Here is an 18,237-nt window from a genome sequence, read left to right on the forward strand (position 1 = left end):
CTGCAGATCATAACACGATGGCTGACACCTCACTTCAACTCATTCCCCAAATCACAGTCTAATCCTACAGTGTCAGTACCTGGTTTCCTCATCATCAAACAGAACTCCTGGTGGGTTTCCATCTCCCAAAGTTCCTTAGCATTAAATGACCTGTTGCTACTGACCTTAACAGACGTATTCTGAAATCTTGCCCAAACCGGTGTTTTCTCCAAAGACCAGCAATTTTGTGTCATTACATGGGAATCCCAGCTTCCATTGTGAAAGACAGAACTCTTACCTTTAAAAAATGTGACTATAAAACAGGACTTACAGCTCAAAGAAGCAAACTTAACCCCATCTACAAACATGGTAATTTTTAAGTCTTCCTACGTTAGGGAGCCCAGTAATTTTTAAGTGCGTTGGCAAGGCTGAAGACTGTCTCAATTGCAGTTTCTTTTGGAAAAGCCTATTATATAGATACATTTCCCTACTCTCAATTCCAGTCATCTCTATTGCTTTTGGGGCACAAGGCGAAGGAAGGAGCTGTCCAAAGGTCTTTTCCACTGGAGATCAAAAAAATGCTAATGCTTTCACATGGAAAGTAGAAATTTAGTACAAACTGCCACCTCAGAGCAGGACACAGGCACATCCTGTATGTGTTCCGCACTGGCTTTCTCATGATGAGGCCCATCCCTTCAATACAGACAACAGAATGTTATTGTTTTAGGGATAACCTCTCTGAACTGCCTTGGTGGTCAGCTCCTACTAGGGCTACTTTCCAGTAGAGCTGACACAGCAGTTGTGAAACAGCCTGCAGGGAAGTGTCTGTCAAACGTCTTTGGAACAGAAAAGCAAGTGCTACCTGACAGGTACGAGATACGTATGGCTGAACCTGCCCGGGGATGGGGAGACGGACTTCTGAGGCCCCTTCCAAGGCCTATGTGCAAGAGGTAAACCTATCCTGAGAACAAGCACTCTGCTGAAGTCATAGTCAGGACCATTTCCAGGAGCTTGGGGTCACTTTGTTTTGAATGGAACGGGAGCTCCAGCCATCCATATTCCCAGAGGCCTGCTCCTTCTTTCTCTACTAGCGGGTGAGTTATGGAACTGAAGACCACGGAGCCACCTACCTATGTTTGCAGTCAGTCCTCCTTTCAAGAGACTCCACTGGCAAACGCCAGGATATACCTGAAGACTTATAGAAATAACTGCATTCAGCAAAGAGATCATAAAAATGAGAGCAGGGACAGCCAGCGGGTTTATCATGTCTCAGGAAAATAAAACCGCCCCTTCCCTTTCTTTTCTTGCTAGCAAATTGAGCATCACAACCAAAGCCATGAATCATTTACCTCCAAATGTCCCCTGTGTCTGAGAATGCTGCTGGACTCCTCACTTGCTGTGTGCTGACACTAGGACATACAAATCCTTGCAAATCTGCAAAATCTTGCAAATCCTGCCCTGTCAAAAAGCTTCCTGGCACCAATAGGTATGTGAATCTGCTACTGAGTAGGATGCAGCAAACAACATTTTCTGCTGTATGGGAAGGAACAACTTCTAATTCCAACTCTGTGGCTTGTGTTGGCTGGCAAGGACAAACAGGCAACGAGTTACAATGAAGTATAATGCAACTCCATCAGTCCAGAGACAGCCTACACGGCTCCTTCTCTGAATAGATGTATACTTCACAGAAAATTGTTGCCCGTGAAGTAGCCTGAAGCACCGACTTCAGGAAGTATTGTCACTTTGAAGTTCAGGGCATGAAAAAAGAAGGAAAGTTATCTTTTGGCCAAGGAACAGTGCAGAAGTTCCAATTAATTCTTCTGTAGATAGTTTTCATTTTCCTTTGTGCACAAGGGGCACAGGAGCAAAATGCAGCTGCAAGTTATGTCCTGTAAGCAATATAAAACTGTCAGGGGAAACTCTCAAACATTAATATTTTTCCTCTCAAATGGTTTTAAGAGCTAAAGAGTTTTGGGAATGGCTGATTTGTAGCATCTGTATCTTCTCGCCTCTGCTTTCCACAATGCAGCGTGCCTGGGCTTGCACAGCACACAGCAATGTTATCTTCAGACCAACAAGAGAAGAGGGCTAGGTTGCACAGGTTGCACTGTCCAACATTTGCATTGGTTTTGCCCCATTTTCTTTTAAAGATGGTTCTTAGGAAAATGTCATCTCTCCCCCATTAACCCCTTCCTGTTTCTTCTCAACAATTAACAGTCCAACAGTGGATCAATTTGACCTTCCTTGGAAATCATTTGACCTGTACAGCAAAGTTTGTTTTGCATAAACCAGTTTCAGTCATACAACCATGTGCATCCCCCTTGTGCTTGTGTTGCTAATAAAGGTTTATATTTGGCATGAACAGACAGCATTGAGTTGTTCTCTGTTATGAGTGTAGACAATCCCGTTTTCCTGTTAGGCCTCAAAAAGGAATTAAAATATAGCAGCACTGCAATAGCCTGTCAGACCCAGCTACCAGATTAGCTCAGCCTGGCCCAACTCTCAGGCAAATAAAATGCTCCAGGCAGTTGCGGCAGGAACCTCTGGGGTTCCAGCAGTGGATCGAGACAGAGTACTTCTGTGGAGAACACTTGCCCCGCCAAAGCCAAAAAACGTTGAGGGGGGCCATGGCAGGCGCAAGTTGTGGTAGGACTCCATCCGTTTCTGTCAAAGCACACACAGCGGAAGAGCCCACCATCTGTGCAGTAGTACACAGGCCAGGTTGTGTGAGCCATGACTGAAAACTCAGGCATTACTATTTTCTGCTGCTTGTAACCATCCTGTTTCTGTCCCTGGTGGGGGAGAGAGAAACCACACAGTTCAGGGAGGGGAGGTGCAGGACAAGAAAATACACAACCTTAAGCAGAGGAAGAACAGCAGTCTGTGTTCAGGATGGAAGAAAAGCACATGCCAAGACACAGGCCTGTTCAGGACGTTGCTACAATGTCATTTCTGTTGTATGCTTCTGGAAACTGCGCTACAGAGTCCTGCTCTGCTGTGGTCCCTCTTCAAGTCAGTTCCACTAATTTTGAAATGCAAGATTAAAATCAGGTAGCAACAGGGCTAGGCAGAAAGCATCTCAGAATGCAGTTAAACCAAACTGTTCACCCTGCCTGTAGGGATATCTACTTCTCCCCAACTCAGCTGGACCCCAAGGGGAGGAGGTAAGAGTAGCAACTGCTACTACTTCACCTGAAGGGAAAATCCTTAACTTGTTCTGGTGATTAGAAGGAGCAGCTTTAGGTTTTGGGAAATAGAAACCTGGCAGTAGCAAGAACCAATACACTGTGATCTAGTTAATAGCCCCAACAAGACTCATCTTCATTAGGAAAGGACTATGAGACTGATGAGAGCCCAAGGAGTCACAGTGACTAATTTGCCAGAAGCAGTGGTGACTGCCCACTGGGATGGATGGCTGTACATCTCAGCATCATGAGACCTGACAGTTTCTTGAGGTTATAGTCCAGGGCTGACAAGCTTCAAGACAACCCCTTGCTTTAGCCCTTGAGTCCCCCCCCCAGCTCTCCATAGCCGACAAACTAAAGCCCTGCTGCTCTGAACACCACTGTTACTGAAGCACTATTATCACTTGAGAGCTCCTGCCTGAAGGGTCCAGTTGTACACAAGCACTTAGTATGACAGGGGAACATTTAAAGATGCTTCTCAGTGAGGTCATTAAAATGGAAAGAAGCTTCGACTGTAGTTAAAGAGTCAGAAGACAGAGTGGTCCAAGAAGCAAGCTAGCTGGTACAGAGCAGCTCATACCATTTCACTGCTCCATGCTTCAACATTCACAGCTATCAAACGCAGAGAAGAGAAGCTGTCCTCTATAAAGCTTATATAGATCTACAGATGGAAATTGCAAAGAAAAGCTAGAGCTTATTATGTAAAGATCCTGCTCTTCTACCACACAGGGCTACTTCAACAACAGTCCTTTTGACCCAAGGGCAAGACACTCCTTTCCTCTATGCAAAGTTCTTCCTCCCAGTTAGGGCTGCCCTTGGAGGTTTTGCAGAGTATAGAACAGCAGGTGTTCAACAGCCTGCAGGATCTTTAAATGTTACCATTTGCTAAAGAGAAATCACTGAATTATATTTGCTCTGACTCAGGCTGCCATAAGGGTGAGGGGACACCTCCATCCATTATGCACGTCCAATAAAACATCACACAAGTGAGAGAAGATAATAGATGCAAAACAGCAGGTAAGCCTGCTGCTCCTATCCTAATAAGCTGAGTTAGGCAAAGAGCAAGCCGAGATGGGGAAAAGCAGAACACCAGCAGCACATGGAAAGGTTCCTGCCTGGGCCTTTGCATGTGAGCAGTCCGGGTGAGCAACGGCCTTTTCCAGACTCTGCATACCAGCAAGTGGAACGTCACCTCCAGTCCACCTCTTTCAGCTGTACGGGACTCAAAATAGCGTGGTGCTCTCCACAACAAGAGGGAAGTGTGGCATTTCCACTGCTTATTATGGGATGACAAGCTCTCACAGCACCACAGATCCATGGTTAAGACAGATTCCTCTTACTGCCCAGTTCACAGCTACTTTGCTAAGTCACAGCCATCTCTGCGATCACCCTGCCCCAGAAGATGGAGACAAACAATGCCTCTCGACTATGGCTGGGGTTTGCTGGAGCTGTTACCTCTTGACACCTTATTAGTACAAGTTGTGGTTCTTCACACACGTCTCCAGCATCTCCGAACAGGAGGTGGTTTGCGAGAAACTGCTTGGTAGAAAAGCAGCAGCAGAGCAAAGGCAAACAATGCCTGGGTCTACTTTAAAAAGACACCTAAATGGGAGAGAAGGCCCTTGCCTGCTCCCTAACTCAATTCCTCCACCAGCAGTTCCTGCACTGTGACCCTGGTAAGAACTCAGAAGTAATCACTAGAGTGGTTGTAAGAATAGGCCAAAACAGAGACCAAGATCAGCTATTCTCGCCATTTATGTCCTCAGTGCTCCTTCACAGTCACCCATAAAGCACTTTAGCTAGCGGAGAACATGGAAACTGGCAACGGAAGGCCAATGAGCAAGGACCCTGGACTCTTACTGTTCTGGTAGCTTCCTCAGCTAAAAGCAAATCAACCCACCACCTTCACTCAAGCCTACAGCCAAGCACATCCCTCCACAGAACCCGGCCTGTACCCGGCCCTTCTTTGCCTTTGCTGTCTGGAAGTTTTGACAGAGATGGGAAAAGCACAGTCTCATGTTCTTTAGGTGCCTGATTCCAGTTGGAGAAGAGTTTGTGCTGATATTAAAGATGTCAGCTTCCATGTGACTTGTTATAAGGGATCCTGGATGACAGCGTAGTGGGCAGAGGAGTCTGTTCCAGCAGGATCCTGACACTGCGAGAGGCTGCTCTGCTGCTGTTTCTCAGGAAAATATAGTGTTTTGTGAATCAGATCTTTGACAGCAGAAACGTCGCCTCTTTCTACAGAAAAGAGAGAAAGACAGTTGTTAGGGATTCTCAACAGGCAGTACGAAAGCCCCTCTTCCTCAAGAAGTACCTAGAACTCTAGTTCCCAGCACGTCACCTGCCAGCAGCCCTTCCTCTCTTTCTTCCTGTACAGGCTTCACCCTTTCTGCACTCACCCACACCCAGCTGCTGCAGGAGACTTCCAAACTCTGGGTCACAATCCAGGATTTTCAACAGGTTGGTGGACTCCATTCTCTCCAGCTGCACATCCCAGTAGATGTAGATCTTCTGATTGAAGCTGACATAAACCAGGCAGGGGCTGTTGCTTCCTCCTTTGCATGCATAGAGGCCTGCAAAAAGCAAAAGGGTGGAGATCTGACTACTTCCAGAAGGACAGAGAAAGCAAATATGTAACTTCTCACGATGAGGTACCAAAGATGTTAGCAGAAAGCATCAAGCACCTAGGGTGAGGGGCACAGCCACGGACTTGGGTATATGAAGTCCCTTTGAGACAGTCCAAGAAAGTGTCTCTGAACTGTTATTCATGGATGGAGCTTGGGGATTTGCAAGCTGCTTCTTGCAGGTTTGACAGAGGGGACTGAGCAAAGCCAAGGCTCAGGCTGGTTCTGTGGGCCTCCTTATCTCCACTTGAGAACAGCTTAGAAGTCTACAAATTAAAAAAGCAGTGGGGAAGACAAGAGACCACTGTAGCACTCCCCAAAATGACACGAAAAAAAAACCCCAAATCATCACAGACAAACCTCAGCATCACCTCCTCTCACCCCCTACTTTTCCCAGATGCCACCAGAGGAAAGACTAGCTGGGCCTTCTGCAGTATACCCACAGGGAAATTATTCCCCACTGCAAACGGACAAAGGATTCCAGGACTCCCAGAGATGAGTAGTAGCTTTGAGGGAGAAATGCTGCGAGGGCTGGCTCTGCAGTCAGGCTCCCCACCTGCACAGAATGCACTGACATTCTCATCTGCTTGAAATCTGGCAACAGTCCGATTGTGGTCGATGATGTACGTCTGACCATCCCATGCACAGGCAATCACCTCCTCATGCCCATTGCCCTGCAGGAACCATAAGACTGCATATTAGCACGGACATCAACTATTCCCAGAGGCAGTCAAGAATCTTTCCTGCTTGTTCAGAGACAGAACACTAATGTCTGAACAAGATGTCACTTTTGGACGTCTTGTCTAGACATTTTGTACTTGTCCAGTCTTTCTGCACTTGCAGACCATCTCTCTCTTCTCTATTGTAATCCTTATGTATCATAAGAGCTTGTACACAATCAGGGTATTAGCAGTGTGCAAAACCATTCAACTTCGCAATAAGATAAAAGAGCAGCTGGGGGACGAAAAAGTTCGTAGCAGGATGCTGGGCTCACTAGGTCAAACAGGCAGACGCAGCCAACCTCTTACAGGTGGACAGACTGACATGAGTGCAGAATGCACTAGCAGAGTCAGAGCACTCTGCGTGTCATCCTGAGTAATCCCAGCCCTTTTCAGCTGAGTCATACTCCCTCTGCCCTTCCTAAATTCACACACACAAAGCCATGTTGAGTTTTTGTCTTCATCCCTCCCAGCCCTATTCACACACTCACAGTTACATCCAGTTTTTCCAGAGCAAACAGCTGGTGATCAACCTGCACAGACCAGAGCAGCTTGTCTGCTCCCTCCATGAGTTTCAATGTCCCTGAAGGAAAAAAAAAAAAAAAAAAAAAAAGATTGTCTTGAAAATATTAAAAGGGAACAAGATGTTTGCTAACACTGGGCCCTGCACATTCCTTCAACACTTAAGAGTCAGCAGGCAGAGGGTTGGGTGTACGGTACAGGCTGTGGTTGATAATAACAGTCTCAGTTCTGTGAAGAACAGCAGTCCATTGTCATCGCTAACTGGAAACAGACAGGAAAAATGGCAGCAGCCCTGCTAATTGGATTGTGCTCTAAGGCAAGAAGAAAACTGCCCCAAACAGGCTCCCAAAGAACAGTACATCAACAGATCTCACACGAGACAGTGAGTAAACTAGAAGCTTCTCGCCATGTCCCACAGATCATGTGATCTCAGGACAGCACATTGACCGGTACCAGCCGAGAGCTGGCTGGCTAATAGCATGGGCATGGCCTCTTGGCTGCTAAAACCACACTGGACACTTACCTCACACACCATTTTTCTATCATCCAGAGATACTGTGATAGTACTGGGGGCAGGGTGGGGGGTGGCCATGAGACTGGAACAGAAACATGAATGTATCCTCACAGTGCCCTCCAGCCTCAGTAAGGCTCATGAGTGAACCACAGTGAGGCAGGAGGCCTTGCCAGATGCAGAAGCTTCAGAGTTCATGCCCAAAGAATAATCAGAAATTCCCTAGCAGGACATCATTGGGCAGGTGGGTATCTGGCCCAAACGGGCCAGGCTGCCTATCTGGGAAGAGAGAAGCACAGCATCTTGTCTCCACACTGTTGGTTTTTGGACAGAAATCCTGCGTTCAGCTCATTAGATTCAGTTCTACTGCAGCCTGCCCTATCGCTTCTCAGGCAGGGGCACAGCAGAAGAACCTGGCTCCAGGCCTGTGTGAGGCCAGCTCCTCTCTACCAATACTCAAGTTCCAGCATGCATTTTCTTTACTGCTTTTGGAAACAACCCAAGTCCCTTCCAAGTACAAAGACACATCTCTGCTGCGGTTTAGAGGCTCCTGTCTACATGAATGGCACTGTTGAATTGGCATCTCAAACACTTGTTTGACCATTGGGTAAGCAGGCAACTTGGGAGTCAGCAGATGAAAGTTCTAGTCTCGCTCTCCATCTCAAGCTTTCCATGTGCCTTTGGGCCAGTGACCTAGCCTTTTCATTTTCCCTGCTGCTCGCTGCAGCATGGCTTTAATACTTCTACCCCCTTAGGCCATGGAACCATACAAGTAATTAATGTTTGTAAAATGCTTTGAAATCCACAGATGAATAGATTGTACCAGGGGAGAGAGAAAGGCAGATATTAGTAACAGACAGAAAACACAACAGGTTTCCCGGAGAGAGCAAGCCTGTGCAATATCAGACCCAATTCAGTAAGGAACAGAAAGACAGGCTCAGCTTTAATATTTTTCATTATATCCTGTTTTTTTCACACACCTGATTTGTGAGGGACTTGCTCACAGTGACAACTCTTATCTTGGCTCCTGTATTAGCTTTCATGCCTAAATATGATATAAATGCCTATATATGATATAAAATATGTGAGCAGAAGGAGTCTTTGAGTCAAATTCTCTTGCCTTACCCAGGAAGCATTTCTGAAGCCCAGCTGCCCCTTATTTCAAAACCAAAAGCACTGAGCTCCTGGTTTTCTGCTTCGAATTAGTGACAGACCTTGGCTGCCCCACAGGCCTTTCTTCCAGGACAGTGGTAGGACTTACCATCCAGTGTACAGAGGGCAAAGAGACCCGAGCCGCTATTCTCACTGGAGCAGCCTGTAAGTACAGAAGAGAATTACAGGAGTTGGTGCTGTTTTATGAGCATTGTCCCCTCCCTCCCCTGGAAAAAAAAAAAAAAATCCAAAACAAGCTGATCCATCCTGACTCCTTTTTTTCCCAGCCTTGACACTTTGCTTAGCAGGTACCTGCAGATTCTTGCAACCAATCATACTTCATGCTGGCTTTTATTTGTAGGGCACCGGCATCTGAAAACCCAAGACCTTTGCTTTGCACTGATACAGGCACACCTGGCGCTGCTGGCTGCTCCTAGGAGTCTGTCTGTACCACATATGCACTTGCAGGCCCATGACAGTTCCAATTTTAGTGGACTGCATCACATCCTCTCCAGGCTCCAGAGATGCACAAGCACAGGCAGGACCATCACAAAAGACAAACCAAAGAACAGCTAAAGCCAAACAAGAGTATTACAACTGTACCCTCACTGTTTCTTTCAAGGACAGGAACATAGCCTTCAGCTGTTCTGGGAAGGTGCAGGGGGAAAAGAGAGGTCCTCCCAGATGGACAAAGCGTCAGTCACATTAGCACAAAAGCACCTCCATGGCAACTCCTGAATGAGTCTGTGGAGATCATGCTACCAACTCTATTGTTTTTGCTACAGCAAAACTGCACAGAAGCTGTGATCCTCTCCCAGCAAACACTGGTCAGATGCTAGAGAGCCCTTGCTTTATGAGCGGGTTAGACATACGCCTTCACGCTCAGCTACACACTCAGCCCTGGCCTTCCTGGGCTATGCTTATACAGCTGTGAACTTCTTGCAAGCAGTATCCTCTCCAAAGCCTGTATAACACGGTTGTGTGCAGGACAGCACTGACAAATGTAACTAGTTAAATCTAAAGAGAAGACTTCCCTGACCACCGGGCTGCCTCAGCCCTTCAGTACACTCTCTATCTAGCCAGCAGTCAGAAAAGACATGCAAGGTCAGGTTTATAAAAGTGATATCACACTTGGCAGGGGAGGATTGGAGCTATATTCAACTACAGCTGCATTTAATCCTTTCAGTGACAACGTAGGAGTGGCTCCCTGAGGTCTGCAGGAACCCAGGAAACCTGGTAGTCAGACACAAGCCAGCAGAGCTTACAGCAAATAGGCAGTTTCCCCAGAATGATGTAATACTGCAAGCCTACCTCCGCTGCCCATACACAGCTCCAAGCTACAACACCCTGCACACTCCCAGGACACAGACTACCCTATTTCCGCAGATCAGCTTAAAGCAGTCAGCTGGTTGAGTGCTCTATTGCCCCTAGCTGACATTCATCCAGACAGGCTCTGATCCAAAAGATCTGCTGTGTCCCCCTTGCAAACTGGTCAGCATGGCACTCTTCAGTTGTTTCATTACTGATGGTCCAGCATCAGCAGGCTTTTCACAGCCTTCTCTTCATCCCTTATTCTGTGTGCCTTCATTTTTCACAGACACCTCTCATTAGATGTAAGGCTTTGTATGCAGTGAAATAATTGATTTCGTGCTCTGTTGACCATGTTGCTCATAGCAGCATCCGAGATGCTGAAAACATGACAAGCTTAGGAACTGGGGAGGAAGGGCACTCTGGGGAAGAGGAGGGGTTTCAGTGGATTGCTCTTCTCCCCCAGCTCTAACTACATTGGACAGCCTAAATCATTCTCAGACAGTGCTGCAGGGGGTAATACTTAGACAAAGCAAATGCAGCTGGATTCCAGCCAACTGCAGACGAGAAAGTGATCTGCACTGGGAATTTTCTGCCTTCTTGTATTATGCCCATGTGCTCCAAGGGGGAGTCAAAGCTGCTTATTTTCCATAGGTACCCAAAACAGGGTTCAGCAGGTACACCAGGCACAGGTAAGAGTACAAAGCAATTACACAAGGGAAGCAGTGGCAGTGTGTAAGAAAAGTCTGGACACAACACCAGTATCAGGGCTGAGAAGAGCCAGCAGCTGTGGAGAGTTTAGACAGCTGAACAGAACACACTGGAAGGAAACAGGACAGTGATATAAATGAAATATGGAAGCAGCTCTGGAGGGGCTGGGACTGCACAGGTGAAGGAAGAGCGGGATATAGCTGCCAGGTATCAGGAATCAAATGTTGAAAAGCACAAAAACAAGAAAAAAGATGAGGCTGTGGAAAGGAAGAGATGCATCTAGGGAATAAGAAGGTATAAGCTGCAGCCATTGAAAAGCAAAGATCAAGGACATCTGTAGGAGCAAGGCATGGCAGCCATTCAGGATGACTAAATGCAGGCCAGTGGATGCTGCAGAGAAACCTTTGTGCTAGGTGAGGAGTAAGAGCTACCCAGGGAAAGACAAAGGCTATAAAAAGTTCAAATGCAAATATCCAGCTGTCTTTCTTTGTAAGCCGGCTAACAGAAGCAGAGTTCCCTCTGTTCTTGCAGCTGCCTCCCACTGTTATTTTTCAACCACGGGAAATCTGATTTCATGCTGGACTGATGTACTGAAAAACTATCAGGGGCAACTGTTGGGCCAGAGTCCCCAAGCTCCTAATCTCTCACCTCGGCCAATGCTACCAATTAGATGAGTAGAAACATTCTTGTTGTGAATCCGTCCAGATGTTTGGTGTAGAATAACATCTCGAATAGGGGCCTCGCTAGGGAAAAGAGAGAGACATCAGGGAAAGGTTAGGGAACCATGCCTGGGACTATGCCAGAACAATCTCAAGAGCAGCATACTCCAAAGCTCTACAAATCCAGAGACTGATAGAGCTTGTGCATAGGTTAGCCCTTTAATAGTAAAGGCCAAGGAAAAGAATGCATGCCACTCCAGGTATGGAACTCACTAATGTTTAAAAAACGAGAACAGAATGATTTGATGCATCAGGAAACTGGAAAGAGCTCAAAAAAAAGAAAAAATGTCGGTAAAACATGTATTCCAATCAAGGAAAAAAAAAAAAAGACCATTTTTATCATTACTGTCATGTAAGCCTGCCTGCTTTTCACTCAGGAAGTGTCTGCCCAGGGTTGAACAGGTTGGTCAGAGATCACGCCTGGGCCTGGCTTCTGGCCAGGAGGAGGGTACCATTCCACTAAGGCCTCTAAGACATCAGGGAGACCTGCCTAGCTCCCCTCCTCCTGCAGTTTTCTGGGTCTGCCTTCAGGTCTCACAGAATACCACAGAAGCACCTGAATTCCCCACAAGGGTCCCTCCAGTGGCAAGGACGATAACTTCACTGCTCATCCCACTTGCTCTGCTTGTGATTTACAGCACTGGCTGCCAGGGGTCTCATTAGGAAAACCTCCAATTACCTCACCTGGAAGAAAAAAGTGAATGAACCTGAGGTGTCATCCCGGGCTTCAGACTAACTGGGCTTAGCCCAGCCTTTCGGTTGCTACCCTTCCCACCATTAGACAGGTCACCAGATTGCCTACTACTCTTTCTCTGGAGATCTAGGTCACTCATTTCCCTGCCTTAGCCCCCAGTACTGCCGCCCTCAGTGAGCTGGTTTTGCCACTCTCCTTGGCCAACCCAAGGAGAAGAGAGTGGGATACAAGGAAAGCAGTAGTATTCCATCTTTGTGACAGAGGCATGAAGAGCGTTCATGGAATCTTGGATGCAGGTGAGCTTAAGTCATCAATTTCCAGCAGCACAGCAGGTCACTGAAGCAAGGACAAATGACAGCACCCTCCCTCAGACAGGTGGTGCCCCCTTGTGACGGGCATCTACAGCGGAATCTCCTCATCTATCCCATGCAGTAATGCTTTTCACCTGCTTGGGGCAGAGTTGTCTCTTCCCTCTGTCGTGGACTGCTGCTCAGAGTCCCAGGTGCACAGCAGAATGGCATAACCGCAGCCTGGCTGAGACACCATCATCTCTGGCGAGCCATCAGGGCCTGGGTTCACAGAGAGGCTGTCCACCTATACTGGCAGAGGAAAAACATGGATAGAGTCAAACTGAGAGCTTTAAACACCTCAGAAACACCTGCTGTGCTCTTTGTACCTAAACTTGAATATGGCAGATCTTCTGATAGAGCTGAGCAGGAGCTGAACAAACTTAGCTAGAAGCAAAATGTCCAAGTTACAGTAAAAGGTTATGTTTCCCTACCAAAAGCCGCTTAAGAACATGCTAGTATTTTGCACTAATGCTCTCTAGTTGTGCGAGAGCAACTGATCGTTTCCCAGACCAACCCCCCAGCTGCTCTGCATGTACAGGACAACCACTGGGCGACTCTCCTTTCAAGCCATCAACACAACAACTGCTTTGTTCATAGGACAGAGATTTTGTGCTTCTTCCCTTGGGATAGCCACCTCTTGAAGACTGTATGACAAGTTCTGTTCTGAACATCCCGTTTCCTTACCTGACCTTCTAGCAGCCATTTCTTCAACAGGAGCAGCTGCCCAGAGATGTGGTCTGAATTCTCCGACAAGTCCTCCCAGCGGAAGGCACGTACCACCCTGTCAGTGTAACCCACCACCAACTCACACTTCCCATCTCCATCTGCAGGGAATACAAGGAGATAGATGGGCGCTCTCAGGCTTTCGTAGCCCCAAGACCCCCAACATTCAGAAACCACTGTGCTGGCTTCCATCAGGTAGCATCCCTGAGGATCCCAATCGTGTAATGAGAACTTGGACTTCAGGAAAATTCCTGAAGTTCTTGCTTCTCTCCTCCATGACTTGGCTGTGGTTTGTTAGAGCACCTGTTTCAGCAAGATGGTAATTTCCTTCTGTGAGTCCCACGCACTTTCTCTCTCTCTCCGCGCCCCCCCCCCCCGCCCCCCCAACTTACTCATCCTGCACTCCCACACCAGCTTCCCAGCTCACCAATGTCACTGATCAGCATGACCTTGGTGTTGGCAGGAATGTGTTGCTTGAACACTGGCTTCTGCTCTTCTGCTGCTGCTGCCAACTCATGGTGGCCTGAAGCATCTGGGTGTTTTGAAGTTGGAGAAGTCAGGTCAAAAAGATGAAACCAGCCTTCTGCACTCACCGCCACCACGAGATTCTAAGAGGGAAGAGAAAAACCTTTTGATTCTTCCTCTTCTAAACTGCAGAAGCTGTCTCACAGCAGGGCAAGGGAAGATATGAGGGTAGATCCATCAGGATCAATGACTGCTACAGAGGGAACAAGACAAGGTTTTTGGCCAGCACACAAACTACTCAAGTACTGCAGGGTCCAAACTTCCTGTTCATCCTTGTCAGACTAGGATATCAAGCTGATGTGTGCACGCAATCCCCAAACAACGTGTGGCTTTCTCAATGCTCACTTCAGCTCTGCTCCCCATTGGAGCACCCATAGCTACAGTATTTTAGGCAGGGTGCCTAAACTGGGACTTTTGGACTCAGCGGACCTGGTTTAACCCTCAGAAATAGCAATCCAGCAAAAGGAGTCATATGAGACCCAAGGGAATTTGCTTGGGAGCCTAGACTATTCTGGGGCTCAGTCTTGTTTAGACGACCTTAAATGCACCCAGCCAACTGGCAGAAGGGCCATGGCCCACAGCAGGGACCAGCACAGAGCAGGGCAAAAGCCACTGAGGAAAAGGAGCAACCCTCAAACCACCAAAGCCTTGTGGTGCTCACACAAGGGGACATGCAAATCAATGGTGCTTTCTGAAGATAGGATGGATTTCCTTGCTTACTAAAACCTGCTTGTGACAGGCTCACAGACAGATACAGGTTATATGTAAGCAGAACAACAGTTTTAAAACAGTAGTGCTAGAACTCTATGAGCAAGGGCGGATCCTGGAGAGCAAGCATCTGCAACCTGTCCTCCTCCACACTCAGGATGTGACATGACCCTAATCTCCTCAGCACCTACCACATGCCCTACAGACACAGCTGGGAAGAGTTTGGCTGCTCTCACCTTTCCTTTATTGCATACATCTCCCACACCAACACACGTGAGCTGCAAGAGAAAAAAAGGCCAAACATGAGAGAAGGCAACCCAAAACAGCACCTTGGGATAAGTCTCTGCCCTACCCCCTCTCTCATAAACTGTCTCTTGAACTCTAAACAGCCTTTTCAAGGACAAAGAGAGCAGAGTCAGGACAGAAACACATCTGCCAGACAACTGCCCAGAGCCCTGGGGCAAAATCCACAGTGCACAGGAGCAGGGTCAAGGTGGGACAGAAGCCCAGTTCCTGTGTTTGTTCAGTACTTTGCTCATCACCTGTCGCTCAGGGGGCTAGCTGTGGGCAAAAAGCAGGGTCTTGCATAACTACATGAAAGGCAACTGAACCAGTTCTGGCTGCCATTCCCCTCTGGCCTACATATTCCTAGGCAGTGGCCAAGGACAGCTGGCTGCACATACACCAAAAGGCCCAATCATTTAAAAATTTTATCAAGAACTGACCATTCCTTGGCAAGATCGCACAGCCCAGGGTTTGCTGTCATCATTCTTGTAAACACAGAGTTTCCCGTTGGTGTCTCCCACCACTAGCTCGTTCAGCTGTACAAGAGAATTAGGTTAGTAAGAAGAAATTCACAATTACAGTAACAGTATTCCCACACAGCAATAATCACAAAATTCATATCTAAAAATCACTCTGTGGGAAGAAGCAGCAAAGCAAAACAAGAGTTAAAGACACAGCCTCGAATCAATAGGAAGAGTTTGAAAAAAAAAAAAATAGAAGCCCTAATTTTACTCCTGCAGATAGAAGAGCTGGAGAGTGTCTCTTGCATGCAACGTCCCATTATCCACTGCTTCTCTAGCCATTGTTTCAGAGCTGTGTCACTGACTCTTTTAGCATCCTGCTCTGCTAATCATCATCATCACCCCCCCATCTTCATTCCTTCAATCTAGATTGACTTGATTTTTCGTGAACCACCTGAGGAAGATGATGGCAATGAAGAAAATGCAATCATCCAGAAACAGGCTGCAAGAACACTTACAGTAGATTTCCACTGGATGTGCAATCTCACTGATGAAGGGGTAACGGTCTTTCAGAATGGCGATTATTTCGTTAAAGATGACTGTTAAAAATCACCACCCACCCCGGCTGACGAGCCTACTCCTACTGTCCCATCTTCTGCATCATGCCTCTGTGTATTTAAATTGTGTGCATTTCATAACTCCCTGCACGTTACCCCACATAACATAACTTCTTAGAGGAAAATTTGTTTTATCATCTACTGCACTGCTAGCCATGATGCTTTTCAGGAGAGCAGGATAGGGCTGTAATAAAATTTGACTGTTGAGGAGAAGAAGGGGCAGTTTACATATATCTGGTTAAGCTAACCTCTTCCTTGTTACAGACAAATCAGACCCATCAGAAACAACCATTTCTGGGGCTGACAGCAACATTCCCGATGCACATCCATCCACCATACAGGTCAAGAGACATTCAAACTTGGCTCTACCCTGTTTGCGATCCACCGTGCCCCAGCAAAGCGTTTCCCCACATCTCTACGTTCCCACCACCGTGACAGGGCAGCGCCTCTCTTTGGGACCAGAAGTTAAGCTCCCCACTAGCTACACATCACCCAGAGCCCACGCCAAGGGCGCCTAGCAATGTCTAATGGCGATGGAAGCGCTGGCCACCTGCAGCCCAGAATCACCGAAACGTTCAGTTTGCAAGGGACCTCCGGGGGCCACCTGATGCAACCCCCGCCTCTCTGACACGGCTCATCGCCCGCCAAGCTCCGAGTCCCCCGAAGGGTGGAGCCCCACCACCTCCTCCAGGCACCGGCCCTGTGCCGCACCACCCTCTCGGCGCTTCCCCCCCGCCCCGCTTCAGCTTCCTTCGCTGCGACCGCTGCCCCTTGCCCTGCCGCTGCTCATCTCCGAGCGCGGCGGGGCGGCGGCTGCGGGCAGCCCCGGGTGCTCCCCAGGCCGACCAAGCCCGGCTCCCCCGCCCCGCCTGCGCGGCAGCCCCCGGGCATCGCGGCGGCCGGCCGCTGAGCTCGCCCCCCAGGCCGGGCCCAGCACCCCGCCGGCGGAAGCACCGCCTCCCGCTGCCCGCTGCCACGGGCCTGCCCCGGGGCCGCCGCCGCCACGCGGGGGCGGAGCCCGCCCCGCCCCGCCCGCGCAGGCCCACAGCCGCCGCCAGCCCCGCTGCCGCACCGCGTCGTTGTCGGCATCCCCCAGGCAGATGGCGTGCGGGAAGAGGCTGCCGCCGAAGTCGAGCGCCACGCACTGCACGTAGCTGACGGACCGCATCCCGCCGCCGCCCGCAGAGGCAGAGCTGCCGCCGCCGCCGGGCCGGCCGCCAGCCTGAGGCGGCGGCAGGGGGGCAGCGGCGGCTCCACAGGTACGAACGCCGCCGGGGCGCGCGGGCGCAGAGCGCGCGAGAGCGAGGGGCGGGATCACCGCGGGCAGGGCGGGGCTCCCGGCGGGGGCGGGGCTCCCGGCGGGGGCGGTGCCGGTGCCGCGCCGCTGCCCCGCCCCCCCAGCGCAGCGTTCCTCGGGCGCGAGGCCCCGCCCCCTCCCGCCCCGCTCCCCGCGCCGGCGCCCGGCGCCGAAGCGTCCCGGAGCGCGGCCCCGCGCAGCCGCCGCGGCCGGAGCGAGGGGGCGGGCGAGGGGGCGGGCGAGGGCCGGCCCAGCCCCGCCCTCCGCGCGGGGGGACGCGGCTTCTGCCTCTGCGCCCTGGGCGGGCGGCTCCCTCGGCGCCGCGGCCGCCGCTTGCCAAGCGGGAACAGCGCGCAGAGCGGCGGCCCCGTACAGGATCCTGCTCGTCCCGACAGCAGAACCGCTTCCCTGCGGCGCGCTGCGGTTCCTGGTGGGATGGGAGGGCAGGGCCGTACACCCGCAGCGCCGAGCCCGCCCCTCCCGCTGGGCAAGGACGGGTCGCCTCGATGACAGGCAGCTGGGGCACGGCTCCTACGCCCGACACAACAATACTGCGCAGGATGAAGGCTTTGTAAACTGAGAGACAGATGCGTGCGGTTTACAAAGTCAGTATTGTAACTGTTTATTTCAAGCATTTCTCCATAAGGACATAACGAATAGGTTATATTTGAAGTTTACATGCACGACCTCACTTACAAACACTAGTATGCCGCGTTCTGCTGGCAACTACACCCGTTTTTAAGGGCAGCACAGAACCTCCTTCCAGCTGCCTGAATACGGCATGTCTAGTGGCCTTAGTAGATTTACATTCTTAAGCATTTCAGCTGGTTATGTAGTAATGATGAGGGCAAAAGAGTACTTTCAAGATTGCTCACACTGAACATATCCACCATTGACTCTAGGAATTCTTTAGATGCTCTACAGAAATCATCTCACTTTTTGCTTTCAAAAACATGTTGAAGAACTGTCATCCCGGTGGGAGATTTTTCACAACTGTTGTTCAGGAATTAGAAATTTATCATTAGGACTTGGCCCTACATTTACTTTCACGGCAACGCCAGCTTCAGCTACAGGGGCTCGTATTTCCAGCAATAGTTCCCAACAAATCAAGGTATTTCCTTGCTGGAGAAAAAGAACTCTTGCT

The 18,237-nt window shown here is 49.3% G+C and overlaps 1 protein-coding gene across 1 annotated transcript; it reads right to left on the reverse strand.

The window, feature by feature from the left end:
* Positions 1-701: 701 nt before the first annotated feature.
* On the reverse strand, positions 702-17,047 carry ITFG2 (integrin alpha FG-GAP repeat containing 2). Its single transcript, XM_082310931.1, has 12 exons — positions 16,869-17,047; positions 15,159-15,254; positions 14,670-14,711; positions 13,628-13,808; positions 13,162-13,301; positions 12,573-12,721; positions 11,363-11,457; positions 8,805-8,858; positions 7,002-7,093; positions 6,348-6,465; positions 5,567-5,740; positions 702-5,405 (listed from the first exon to the last, which is right to left on the reverse strand). Exons 1-12 carry the CDS (start codon positions 16,962-16,964, stop codon positions 5,257-5,259), a joined length of 1,386 nt encoding a protein of 461 aa, XP_082167057.1. The 5' UTR covers positions 16,965-17,047; the 3' UTR covers positions 702-5,256.
* Positions 17,048-18,237: the final 1,190 nt, after the last annotated feature.

The sequence above is a fragment of the Platalea leucorodia genome, assembly GCF_965183815.1.
Source record: "Platalea leucorodia genome assembly, chromosome: 4".
NCBI lineage: Eukaryota > Metazoa > Chordata > Aves > Pelecaniformes > Threskiornithidae > Platalea > Platalea leucorodia.

What these genes read in the sequence shown, in the direction of transcription:
- ITFG2 (XM_082310931.1), bottom strand. Translation starts at nt 16,964, where the DNA reads ATGCGGTCCGTCAGCTACGTGCAGTGCGTGGCGCTCGACTTCGGCGGC. An exon ending in TGCGATCTTGCCAAGGAATG is followed by an intron (nt 14,712 to 15,158) that starts GTCAGTTCTTGA and finishes TTTCTCTTGCAG; the next exon opens with CTCACGTGTGTTGGTGTGGG. An exon ending in ATGTATGCAATAAAGGAAAG is followed by an intron (nt 13,809 to 14,669) that starts GTGAGAGCAGCC and finishes CTTCCCTCTTAG; the next exon opens with AATCTCGTGGTGGCGGTGAG.